The sequence below is a fragment of the Zalophus californianus genome, chromosome 14, assembly GCF_009762305.2.
Source record: "Zalophus californianus isolate mZalCal1 chromosome 14, mZalCal1.pri.v2, whole genome shotgun sequence".
In the NCBI taxonomy this organism is placed as follows: Eukaryota; Metazoa; Chordata; class Mammalia; order Carnivora; family Otariidae; genus Zalophus; species Zalophus californianus.
In genome coordinates, this window is record NC_045608.1 from 89,797,257 (window position 1) to 89,810,780 (window position 13,524).

The 13,524-nt window shown below is 42.6% G+C and overlaps 1 protein-coding gene across 3 annotated transcripts in view; it reads left to right on the forward strand.

Moving 5' to 3' along the window:
- CNDP1 (carnosine dipeptidase 1) overlaps window positions 1-9,992 on the forward strand; it is a 36,500-nt gene extending 26,508 nt beyond the window's left edge. For all 3 annotated transcript variants that reach the window (XM_027575802.2, XM_027575803.2, XM_027575804.2), the window contains 5 exons: window positions 1,641-1,801; window positions 2,855-3,019; window positions 4,305-4,446; window positions 7,477-7,624; window positions 7,828-9,992. In XM_027575802.2, the coding sequence (XP_027431603.1) occupies window positions 1,641-1,801; window positions 2,855-3,019; window positions 4,305-4,446; window positions 7,477-7,624; window positions 7,828-7,897 (686 nt within the window). In that variant the 3' untranslated portion in view covers window positions 7,898-9,992. The remainder of the gene's footprint in view (window positions 1-1,640; window positions 1,802-2,854; window positions 3,020-4,304; window positions 4,447-7,476; window positions 7,625-7,827) is intronic.
- The last annotated feature ends 3,532 nt before the right edge of the window (window positions 9,993-13,524 follow it).

Consider the following 13,524-nt stretch of genomic DNA (forward strand, 5'->3'; position numbering starts at 1 on the left):
ATTTTGACTTTGGTGAGGGTACAGAGGGTGGCCTGCAAGTCAATGACAGCCAGTCCCAATCATTGGCACCCAATGTATTGTTTGACTTGAATTTTACTAACAGGTTTATCCCATTTATTTACTATGTTATACACTTCATTGGGCTAAATGCAGGGAATTCCATAACTCAGTGCCGCAGGGAGGCTGGCTCATGCACAGCAGGCCGCAAACCGTACCCAAAGTGCAGCTGTAGAAGTTTGGGTGAAGTATGGGGGGACCAGGAGTGGGCGCTAAGGAGGATGTGGTTGAAAACCAGAACAGCGAAGCCTTCCCTTCTCATCTTGCCACCTCGATACCTCTAAGCTTGGGGTTTTGCCTTGTAGGATCATCTCAAAGTGCGGGGACACCCACTATGTCCCACACTAGGGCCATCGCTGTGGGTTCTGGTAGGGACTTTACCTTGGATTCTGTTGTGTCTACACAGAGAGCCCAACCATCTCCTGTTGGGCTCAGGGAGGGTCATACTTGTCATTTAGCCTGTGTGGTGAGCGATGGCACTGTTGCTGATGAAAGCGGGGTCTTAACAGGTCCTCTTGTCTCTAGCATTCATCCCTTGCCCTGAACATAGAAGGTGTCTAGTAATGAGGGGGAATGCATCGGTTCTCCTGGAGGCTTCGACCCCCTGCTTTGTAATTGTCGGGTGTGACAGGAAGATTTGGAAATACAGTGCTTCACAGTAGTTTTCTGACCTTGTCAAGTTATAGTCACATTAAGAATGTGGAGCATATGGGGCGCCTGGGTGGCTCAGTTAGTTAAGCGTCTGCCTTCAGCTCAGGTCATGGTCCCAGGGTCCTGGGATCAATCCCCGCATCAGACTCCCTGCTCAGCAGGCAGCCTGCTTCTCCCTCTGCCTGCCGCTTCCCCTGCTTGCGCTCTTTCTCTCTCTCTCTGACACATAAATAAAAATTGAAAAAAAAATAAAAGAATGTGGAGCATATTTTTTATGAAGTGTCTTTACTTGAATGAAAGGCCCCAGGCAGCCTGAGGATGAATTTAGATGCCCTGGATACACTTAACCATTCCTGTTAGTCTACTTGCTACATGGATAAGTACATTCTCAAGGTAGTGAGCAGTGTTTACTAAATCTCCAGTTCTGCTTCCTCTGTACGTATTCATTGATGATTTCCCCCCATTCCTATTAATCCCCAAACGCTTTCATATATAACAGACTAGTATATCTGTGTATTCACTCTGAAGGCAATTGTGGTCATGATGTATGCCTCATAGGCTAGACCTCAAGGGTATTATGCTTTTGATGAAAGATGAGTGTCTATTAAATGATGGTATGTGTAGGGGGAGAGAAGCTGAGAAAGAAAGACGACCTTCAGTTCCTCAGGAATGTTTGTATAACATATATATACATATTTAAGATTTTTTATGATGAACATATGTTACTTTTTAACTCAGGATAAATTAAAATTTCAAAAGGAATCTTATCTATGATAGAGAAGGTATAATTGAGGACTTATGTAATATAGGTAAGTCACAGCCAATTACGTGTTTCCATCTCGCCATTGACAAGGTGGACATTGAAATGGGTCTGAAAACGTCAGCACACTCATAACTTCGACCTGACTTTGTTTCCTGTGCGTACCTTGCAGGTAGCCTTATAGACTCCTCTGGTCATATTCTGATCCCTGGAATCTATGACCAAGTGGCCCCTCTTACTGAAGAGGAGAGAAAGATGTATGAAGCCATCGATCTGGACCTAGAAGAATACCGGAAGAGCGTCCAGGTTAAGAGATTTCTGTTTGACACCAAGGTATGGTGTCCTGAAAGAGGAGTGACAGTAATAAATCTTATTTCTCCTGTTCCTCATTTACCGTGGGAGCTGCAAATCTGCACATGTCAGGACTGAAAGCGGATGTTGATTTGGAGGCAGATTTTCACTTTCACAGTCACTCACCTCCCTCAGGTCTAGAGCACCAGAACTTTATCTGGGTCTGACTGGTGGCACTGGCCTCGGGCACGGAACCCGGGGGCCATCACTCAGTTCGCAAATGTGCTTTTCCAAGTCGGCTTCTTGGACTCCATCCCATGCCGGCCTTCAGCTTCCGTGCTTCCTCTCTGCTTAAAGATTGAGAACAGTCTGAGACTATTCTAGCTCCAAGACTCCTAAGTGTTCATTTCAATAGACAGAATTAAGAGCCTTTGGGGCTAATCTGTACATTGCTACATCGCTGCCGCAGTGTAGGAAAGAAGCCAGAGCCCACAGCATTCATTTCTGGCGAATTTGGAAGTTTTTCTTTCCCTATCTTCTTCTTTTTAAAACCTTTGCCTGCTATGGTGTGTGTTGGCTCAGACTGCTTCTGGGGGGCTGCCAGGAGAGGGAGATTCATGCCCAACAGAAGCGGTCGAGTTGATTTTTGTGAAGTAGGTCTCTTCCCTCGGACCAGCCCTGTGTTGGCTGTAGCAGGGAAGAAAAGTGGCTCAAACATAACGCAGAGTTCTTTGAAGTCTTCTGAAAAAGAAAATGTGTTTCCTATGCAACTGATCATCACAGTGACTGGGGATAGAAATTTCTAATCAAGCCCCAAATTCTGAAAGCCCCTTTGCCATCTATTAACTGCGGAGCTGAGGCAGTGAGGGGCCCGCGTCCGCGGAGCAGCTCGGTCAGGCGGGGGGGCAGCAGCGGGTCTCGGGGCCGGAGGGGAAAGGCTTGTGTTATAGTCCAGGCATGTCTAAGGAAGGTGATAATTAACTTGTCATGAGTGGTGTCAGAGATGTACAGAAATGGGCGGTACAAGCAATGCAATTCAACAGAGTTTTAATGGAACAATCTTTTATATAGTAAAATAATTTTATTTGAATTCAGGAGGAGATTCTAATGCACCTATGGAGGTACCCATCTCTTTCAATTCATGGGATTGAGGGCGCATTTGATGAGCCTGGAGCTAAAACAGTCATCCCTGGCCAAGTTATAGGAAAATTTTCAATCCGTCTCGTCCCTCACATGAATACATCTGTGGTGGAAAAACAGGTAACAAATGTGCATTGTTCTCTCTACGGCACATTTCGAGTGTCACATCCCAGGGTAGTGAGCTATTCCGTTGTTAGCACTGAAGTTCCATTTTTTTCCCCCAATATAAAAGGGACTGGAACAAATGTCAAGAAACCAACATAATTTTTGTTCTGTAAAAATCTCTTTCTGTAATTATATGCAATTACAGTAGTCAGATAAATAACCATTCGGAGCTGGAGTGATGGGATGTATTTTTACATTAAACAGTTGACATAAAGGCAAGATTCGTTTACACACAGATGGAGAAGCTGACTGCCTATGGCCGGATGGAGCTGGAAACGCTCAAACCCATAGTTAGTTTGCCCTTGGTGTCTGCAGTCAACACTCTGAAAGCAGCCACTTTAATGAAAATGTTATCTGGAAGGAGTTTAATGTCTAAATTATCAACCTCTCATCAGTTTACCTCAAGTTCAACAGAAAGTAGGCTCTGAATAAATGAGCTCCAAGAACACCTCATCCCAAATCTCTATCTCCCATTGACCTCTTTTCTTGTCTTCTTAGCGCTGATTACATCCTAAAATGCCCTCCTTCCCTGTCTCTGTCCCTGTTTCCTCCCCACCTTCCCTTCCATTTTGGATGTATTGTTTCTCTTTCTCACAACATATGGATTCCACCAGGGGAGCCCCCAGCCCCACCCCCAGCCCCACCCCCACCCTGGTCTTGCTCACAGCTATGATCCCAGCACCTAGAAACAGTCATGCCGACATGACAGGCATTCAACAATTGTTTGTCGAAGGAATGAATGGGAGGAATATTTCAGAGTGTGGAGTTTTTCTTGGGAGGATTTCCATGGTGGCCACTGGAATGGAGCCCAGGGAACAGAGAAGGATGCTGACAAAACGCTCCTTTATAGCCTAGTTTGGAATTGCCCCCCCTTTCAGGAAGTAACAAATGCCTAATATTCCCAAAATAGTCATTAAGGTACTGACAAGTCCGAAAAGAGGGATATTCATATTGAGAAGTTGTATTGTGTTTCATAATTACCAAACATTAGCAATCTGACACTGAGGTCAGGATGGGGTGGGCGCAGGGCTGAGGAATGGAGGGTCCACAGATAGAAGGGGCGTGAGAACAGTGTTTCTCTCAGTGCTGAAGCTCTCAGTCCCAGAGGCCCTCTGTGAGAATGAGGGTAAAATCACGACACTCGAATTTGTTGGGCTGGGATTTCAGTTTCTTGATGAAAGACTACTGCACGGGAGAATAACTTGAAATTTTCTCTTACCACTGAAAATGTTCCTTTTAGGTGAAGCAGCATCTTGAATATATATTCTCCAAAAGAAATAGTTCCAACCAGATGGCTGTTTCTATGACGCTAGGACTACAGCCATGGATCGCAAATATTAAAGATAAACAGTATCTGGCAGCAAAAAGAGCCATCAAAACAGGTTAGACGTGCGATGCCTCGAGTTGCCAGTTTTCAGTGGTTCCAGGGCGCGGTGCCTGGTGGGGCAGTGGAGAAAGCAGGCTCATTCAGAATTTCGGTTTAGCCCTCCTTTTCAGAGAGGCTCCGTTACTGAAAGTCAACAGCTCTGCCCAGGGCTCTTCATACACAGTCTCCTGACCCCTCCCCACGGCCTTTCCCAGTTTACAAAGTAAGTCTGCGAGAGATGAAGGAATTGGGGGAATGAAGGGCACCCAGTTGGAAGTGGCAAAGCTGGGTTCATGTCTGGAAGCCTGAATTTGGGGCAAAATGACGGATTTGTGAGCCCCTGATACTTGTGAAAATGATGACCCACATATAAAAATGTCCTTTAAAAGGCATAGCTGAATTTGGATGAAAGTATAGGAGATCTGGGGTTAAAAATGAAGGCGCTAGGGACGCCTGGGTGGCTCCATCAGTTGAGCACCCGACTCTTGATTTCAGCTCAGGTCGTGATCTCAGCGTTGTAGGATGGAGGCCTGAGTCGGGCTCCGGGCTCTGGGCTCAGTGCAGAGTCCGCTTGAGACTCTCTCCCTGTCCTTCTTTCTCTGCCCCACCCCTCCTGCGCTGGCGCATGTAGCATGGGCTCTCTCTCTCCCTCTCTCTAAAAAAAAAAAAAAAAAAAAATTATTAAAAAAAAGAGGAGCTACAATTTAACGGAGTAAGAAAGCTGACACTGGCCTGCCCTGAGGGGATTTGTTCTTTTTGGTCACAGGGAGGTTTGGGTTTTCATGGCCATAGGCCAGCAGGAGGTAGGGAACAGGAAGTGAGACCCATTAAATAAAGGCAGGGCATTCCCTAAGAGCCAGCCTCACCCCGGTGGGGGCTCACCAGGGACCCAGCCTCACAAGGTTTGGGTCTTTAATCTCCACTCTCTGGGGGGTCCAGTTCTGATGCAAACAGCCCCATGGCAGGCCACCTGCCATTTCCACAGAGAGGCTTCCTGGGATGCTCATTTTATAATTTTATAAAATTTTATACAAAAATTTATAAAACTTTATATAATTAAAAAAAATTACCAAACACCGAACTCAAATTCCAGCCTATCTGACTCTAAAACCAGTGGTCTTTTCAGTGCCACTCTTGCTTCCCCAGAGATAGAGAAAGCAGCATAGCTTTATTTGGAATTTCTTTGGCGGTGCCTGTTTTAACTGCATGTGCTTCCAAGTCCTGGGCAGGATCATGTGGTTGGTGAGCACAGGACACATTACCTGGGCCCTGGCTGCCTGGGCAGGGAGAAGGAATATCCAGTCCCTTTGGTTTCTGCAGCTGGAAGGGGACACTGCCAACAACTGCAACATAGCGGACTCTGAAAGGCAGGGGGACTTTCAGGGTGTCCTCAAAAGTGAGGCGGGGAAACCCTGACACATGTTTATATGACTTATGGTACTTTATCGCAGATGAGGCCTCAGGCCGCATCCCTAACAGAGCAGAGCTGGGACTGGAGGTCCAGACCATCTGGGAGCACTAACATCTTATCAGGGTTATCTGTACAAAGGACAGAGACATTAAAAATTAGAGGACAGGTCTGAGACTTAGAGCCCCACTTCTCTACATAATCATTCCTCCTGCTCCCAGCTGTAGCAGTATTTTACCAGTAAAATTTGGAAGTCAAGAACAGAGGAAGAAAAGTTATTAGGAAGGTAAATGTAATCCCAGCCGAAGAGTGATGTGTGATTGAAATGTCAAGGTCAACAGTAAAGACCTGAAATACTCTTGCAGGAAAGCATAAGACACCTTTTGGTTTATTGTGTGTGAAACCAGTTCTTCCAACAAGGTGCATCATCTTTACTCACATTCACACCTTGCTCTGTGGATAAAGAAGACATGGCATATCATTTGTGTCTTCATTTTATTTTGCATCTCTACTCCATCACTGACAACTCAACTTCTTGCCTGGAAGGTTTGAAGCCATCGCTCCTTAGGCCCTAGGATATCCGTTAAAGCTATTTCGTGGGATACCTTGACAGTAGAGCAGAAAAACTGCACCATTCAGGTGACAGTTGAATACCGCTGTTTATTTGTATACTGGTTACAAAACCAAGGAAGTCCCACTTTCCAAATATTTAATTCATGAAGCAACCATAAAAGGAGGTACATTGTCTTCTAATGCTTGTGCTAGAAATGCATGACCTCTTCCAATCATGAGAAAATATCAAACAAACCCAAATGAAGAGATACTTTACAAAACAACTGATCAGTACTCTTCAAGAGGTCAAGGTCAGGAAAGACAAGGAGAGACTGAGAGATTGTCACAGACCAGAGGAGAGTAAGAAGCAGTGACAAAACAGAGTGTGGGATTCTGCACTGGATCCTGAGAGTGGCAGGAGGGAAGGGTTGGTGAGATTTAAATAAGGTCTGAATCGAGTTAATAATATTATTCTGATGTTAACTTCCCATTCTTTATAACTGTACAATAGTTATATAAGATGTTAACATTACAGAAAGTAAAGTAAGGAACATATGGGAAGTCTCTCTGTACTATTTTTGCAACTTTTCTATAAAATCTATAAATCAAAATAAAAATTTTATTTAAAAGTTTTTTTTTGAAGTAGGTAATTGTAAAGAATGCAACCTGACTCTATTGACTATTTTAGAATATAAACTGCATGGTATCAAGAAGCTTACTTACCCCAGGCACCAAATTTAAGGGTTAAATAAAAAAGAAAAAGAAAAAGGGCTTTCCCTTTTCTCAAAAGCAAACACTACATTTGAGAAGATGACTAGGGATAGTCTTGTCATTATTTTTTTTTTAAGATTTTATTTATTTATTTGACAGAGAGAGAGGGAGACACAGCGAGAGAGGGAACACAAGCAAAGAGAGTGGGAGAGGGAGAAGCAGGCTTCCCGCCGAGCAGGGAGCCCGATGCGGGGCTTGATCCCAGGACCTCGGGATCATGACCTGAGCCGAAGGCAGATGCTTAACGACTGAGCCACCCAGGCGCCCCAGTCTTGTCATTATTTTATTCAAATGCCTTCTTTCCCTGTCCTTCAGTGTTTGGAACAGAGCCAGACATGATCCGGGATGGATCAACCATACCAATTGCCAGAATATTCCAGGATACCATCCAAAAGAGTGTGATGATGCTCCCGCTGGGCACTGTTGATGATGGGGAGCACTCTCAGAATGAGAAAATCAACAGGTTAGTGGATTCCTGTGGGGGGCCAGTCCTACACTGCACAAACCCCGGGTCTCCACATCATAACCTTCCGATGTGCTACGTACTTTAGATTGAATTCACATTACCAAATCTTCCTATTTACATGGTAGGCTACTTTCCCCCATCTGTACACTCAGGAATTGAGTGGAAATAACAGTGTTTCTCTTTATTTTTTCTTTTGTTAGGTGGAACTACATAGAGGGATCCAAATTATTTGCTGCCTTTTTCCTAGAGATGGCTAAGCTGCATTACTAGTGACAGGAGCCTTCCAGCTTAGATCTGACCTACCGACAGATACCCTCTCCCACACACCTGCGCAGGAGCACAATCTAAAGATCCAGAGCATTTCAGTCCAGGAAATAATGTTTTTCCTTCCCATTTAAAATGTCTTAGGACATTTGGACCAGTAATAAAATATTTTAAAGTCACAGACATTGGAAATGGCATACTGTCCCCATGGCACACCTTTCCAAAGTCATCACTACCAGCAACATCTCCCCAGGTCAGCTGCAGGAGCCCTGGGGCTGGACTCTTTCCTTGGAGCACCAGGACGGTTCTTCCATTAGACTCTCCCTGGCAGTTCGATGGGTCTGATCCCTGCAGTGTGCTTTTAGGTTCTGAGGTGCTCCTGACGCATCATTATTCCATACACTGTGCAGATCACCCTTGCTCTTACCACACATTCCTCTTACTAGTAAAACTGTTGGTCTCACTGGCTACCATGATTTCCCTGGGGGTTCATTTGTAGAGGAGTAACTAAAGCATGATGCTGTATTAACCTCTTGCTTCCCCTTCATTTATTTTGCCTGCTTCTTCGAAAGTTCTGAAACAGAAATGAGCAATAGTCATATCCTTATGCCATTTGGGATTCCCTGTGTGAAGATGAGTACTTTTTCTATTCCAAGGCTCTTTACCTTTCTTGGATTGATGCCAACCGACCACCCCTCCTGCACCCTATTCTTTCTACTCCATCGCTGAAGGCCCCCCCACCAACATCTGCGCATGTAAAGTCACCACCACGGAATCAATTCTGATAGAATTTCTCTCACCCTGTTGGAATTTTACTCAGTACATCTAAATTTCTAAATTGCTTAAAGCTTTTAATAGCATCAGTTTTAGATAGAGAACGAATCTAATCAGCCCTGACATCAGTAACACATTCTAAATTTAAAGCCATCAGCTAATGCTGCATTCAATTCAGTAATCATTTTAGTTAACCATCTTGTTTGGCTTGATTACATTTGATGGTGTAAACAAACAAACAAAAAGAATATAATTTTTCTACAGTTGACTGTATGTAAATAAATCAATTCAATCTTTATAAATTCATTGCTTGGATCACATTAATGGAGAAGAATTTAAGAGTTTATTAAAAATGTTTCTCTTATGATTCCAAATAAAATCAAAGCGTAACACATTTAATCTCTTTGTGGGTTCTTGAAATGTCAGTTTTAAAATTTGCAACACCACATCCGAAAGGGCTGCACTATAGGGCCAGTGATTCAGCTTACCCTGAGTCTCGTCACAGAAATGGGACTCAAGGGGCGCCTGGGTGGCTCAGTCAGTCAGTTAAGCGGCTGCTTTCGGCTCAGGTCATGATCCTGCTCAGTGGGGAGTCTGCTTCTCCCTCTGCTCTTCACCCCACTCTCGTCCTCTCACTCTCTCTCAAATAAATAAATAAAATCTTTTTTAAAAAAAGGGACTCAAATGAGGTATGAGTCTTGTGGGGGTATCCATGAATGATCTACTTTTTCTGTGATGCACGAGAACGTCAATTCCTGTTTATTGAGTATTGACAGGTGTTGGATATTCTGTATTACTAAGCTTGGTTCATGCTTGCCATGTTACGTTGAACTGTGACGTTTTGGATTTCGTAGGACCTACCTGATGTATTTGGCAGAGTTCCCAAGAACTAATTGCAAGAGGTTTATGATGCCAATTTATATTCTTAAAAGGGTGTTCATATTAGTGAATTAACAAAAGCTGTTCGTAAAATATACTGTAAGCACTTCTGAGCAATGAAACATCACTCAGTGTATTGGCCTGGAAGCCTGTGTGAGTGTAGTGTGGCACGGTGCGAGAGCCTCTCTGGTGACACACGTTCTCTGCACTTGCAGCCGGAGGAGGACGGTGGGCCAAGGGCACGCAGAGGACTTGGTGTGGGCCTCTTCTTCCCCCACATGCTCACTCCACATCCCTTTCTCAGCCTTTGTGTTAGCCAGATGCCTGGGACTCCTGGCACACCCCATCCAGCCCCCCTTTTTAAGAACCGGACCCCTGCTCCTCCTTCATGTTTCCTATCTGAAACTTGACTCATCTAAAATGGAAACAAGTCTTTTTTTTTAATAAAGATTTTATTTATTTATTTGACAGAGAGAGACACAGCGAGAGAGGGAACACAAGCAGGGGGAGTGGGAGAGGGAGAAGCAGGCTTCCCGCGGAGCAGGGAGCCCGACGCGGGGCTCGATCCCAGGACCCTGGGACCATGACCTGAGCCGAAGGCAGCCGCCTAACGATTGAGCCACCCAGGCGCCCCAATACTATACTACTTTAAATGTCTAAAATGTGTTCAACATCATCTAGCTATTGTTTTTTAATGTGATTTTTTAAGTCTTAATATTAGTTGCTCATGTAATAAGGAATTAAATAATGATTTGAATTCCTGATTATATAAGATGGAATATTTATTTCTGCGATAATGCACTTATGGTCAGATCTAACACAGTCATGTTATCTGCCTTTAATACCAGTGCCTTTCATGACAAGCAGTAACACTCAAACCAGTCCTAATCCTTGCACATATTATTTCTGTTCTTCTACTTGCCAACTCTGTAACATCCACATTCTGTTTTGTTGAGCTTGTGACACTTAAGAAAAGATAATTTCCTCTTTACTACTTTGAAAAGAACTTTCCTTTTTCGGAAGCAAGCTCTGGGAGGCAGAGGCTGGGTTGGGTATATTCTATATTTTGCTCAGGTGTCCAAAGGCTCAAACAATTGATGAAGTACAAAGAGAAATACAGGAGAGTTTCTGAAGCCAAGTGATGTATTCTTTCTATTCCGGTGTGGAATGATGTGGAAGAGAACAGCTGGTAGGTGTAATGACTACAATTTCTTAATAGTTATGATAAGCAAATAAATGCTTCTGAACTTTTTTAGCTTGGATAGATTGAACAGAAAAAAGTTTTCGTTACATGGAAAAATTTTATTTAAAAACATTATGCTAGTATAATTTCTTATCCAGAATGAAAAAAGATGTCAGAAAAATTATGCCTCTGACTATGATGGAAAATGTGAAGTTTTAAATCATCTCACTTCCCACATTGAAATTCACCAAAACAGCATTCAAAGAGAATGTAGATTTAAAATTCTAGTGTGGGTGGTTAAGTGTTTGTAGCACATTCTGACTGTTATTGTAGGTAGGCATTTGAATGTAATGGCAGAACATGTTAATTTAAAGGAAATTAGAACTTTAAATGGCACTGTTAAATTAGTCATCAAAAATGATTAGTCACCAAAAATGACCAATGCTTTCTTTCAAATTTTAAATAATTATAATAAAATAAAAGAGGCCATCTAAACTTTATTTAAAACTCCACTTAGGGCGCCTGGGTGGCTCAGTTGGTTAAGCGACTGCCTTCGGCTCAGGTCACGATCCTGGAGTCCCGGGATCGAGTCCCACATCGGGCTCCCTGCTCGGCGGGGAGTCTGCTTCTCCCTCTGACCCTCTTCCCTCTTGTGCTCTCTGGCTCTCATTCTCTCTCTTTCAAATAAATAAATAAAATCTTTAAAAAAAAAAAAAAAACTCCACTTAGGGGTGCCTGGGTGGCTCAGTTGGTTAAGCGTCTGCCTTCGGCTCAGGTCATGATCCCAGGGTCCTGGGATCAAGCACCCTATCAGGCTCCCTGCTCAGTGGGGAGCCTGCTTCCCCCTCTTCCTCTGCCCCTCTCCCCTGCTTGTGCTCTCTCTCTCACTCACTCTCTCAAATCAATAAATAAAATCTTTAAAAAAACCCCACAAAAACCAGAGAGCAGAGCTCAGGGTTACTACATTAGTGCAAAGTGAGGGGAGGGAGGTTCTGGAAAGAGGAGTCACAAAGGGAAAACACCAAATTCTGCATACTTTGCCTAAATTGCCATATGGCCTCTGAACTATGCAAGTGTGAAGCAGATTCAAGCATCCCAGCTAAGGCTGAGGGAACTGAATGAGATTTCAGTTGCCACCATAACAAGAGAGATACAGTATGGAATATGAATACAGCCCAAATAACTGCCTGTTAAATCTTTATCAACCACAACCAACCTCTTCAGAGGAACATAACTGAATTCATAATATCTACGTTGCTTAAATGTCTAAAACACAACTCAAAATTACTAGGCATTTAAGAAAGAGGAAAACATGACTCCTAATCAAGAAAAGAGAAAATTAATGATTAATCCCAAAATGATTTATATTTTGGAATTAGCAGACAAAATGTCAAAGCAGCTTTATTACAGCTTTACTCAAAGACATAAAAGAAAATATGCCTTCAATAAGTAAATAGGAAATTTCATCAAGAGAAATAGAAACAGTAAGACAGAACTGAATAGAAATTTTAGAACTAAAAGACGCAATATGTGAAATAAAAAAAAAAATCACTCGCTGCTTTTAACAGATGATGAGATAACACAGAAGAAAGAATCAGGGAACATACATGTTGCTCTACTTACATCGGGAGTAGGCAGTCCCCCCACATCAGGCTTAGCAGCAGCCCTTGTCAGGGTAGTATGAAAAAAATGTTTTAAAACTGCAGGTCTGTACAAGAATCAGGGAACATAGAAAATAGATCAATAGAAATTATTCAATCTGGAGGTCTGAGAGAAAAAAAAGAATGAAAACAAAACAAAAAGACAAAGCCTCAGTGAGTTGTATATAATATCAAGAGGTGCATATATATTTGATTGAAGTTCAGGAGAAAAAGAGAGAATGGGGAAGAAAAATATCTGGAGAAATAATAACCCCAAATTTTCCAAACTTGGTGAAATACATAAACTTACAGATGTTAAAAGTTCAGAAAACACCAAGCAGGTTAAGTATGAAGAAAATTATGGCGAGGCAACATCATAACCAAACCACTGAAAGTTGAAAATAAAGAGAAAAATGTGAAAGTAGCAAGGGAAAAATGACAAATGACATATAGGGAAGCATGAAAGGGAGGAAAGATCTGCGTGATCTCTGCTCCATCAGAAACAAATGGAGGCCAGAAGACATGGAAAGTTACCATTTTTAACAAACATCTCTTGTGAGCAGCACATGGGGCTAAGATACTCTTTTTTATCCATTCTGGCAATCTCTTCTTTCTAATGGAGTAGTAAATTAACACTTAATGAAATTATTAATATAGTGAGATTAAGGTCTCCCACTTTGTTACTTGTTTTCTGTGTTCATCTGTAATCTCTTTTGGAAATCCTTTAAATTATATAATAAAGGGAACAAGATAAAAAATGGGTGCAAAAATATGAATAAGGTCTGATTATTATATAAGAGCATTGTATCAGCATTAATTTCTTGATTTTGATAATTGTATTGCTAAGAGCCTATACATGTTCTTAGGAATGTACATTGACATGTGTAGGGGTAAAAGGACATCATGTTTGCAATCTATTTTCAAATGGCTCTGAAAAAATATGCATAAAACAAGCAAATATAGTAAAATGTTGGTAATTATAGAATCTGGTTGGAGGAAACACGGGAATTTTTTTTTTTTTTAAGATTTTATTTATTTGACAGAGAAAGGCACAGCAAGAGAGGGAACACAAGCACGGGGAGTGAGAGAGGGAGAAGCAGGCTTCCTGTGGAGCAGGGAACCCGATGTGGGGCTCGATCCCAGGACCCTGGGATCAT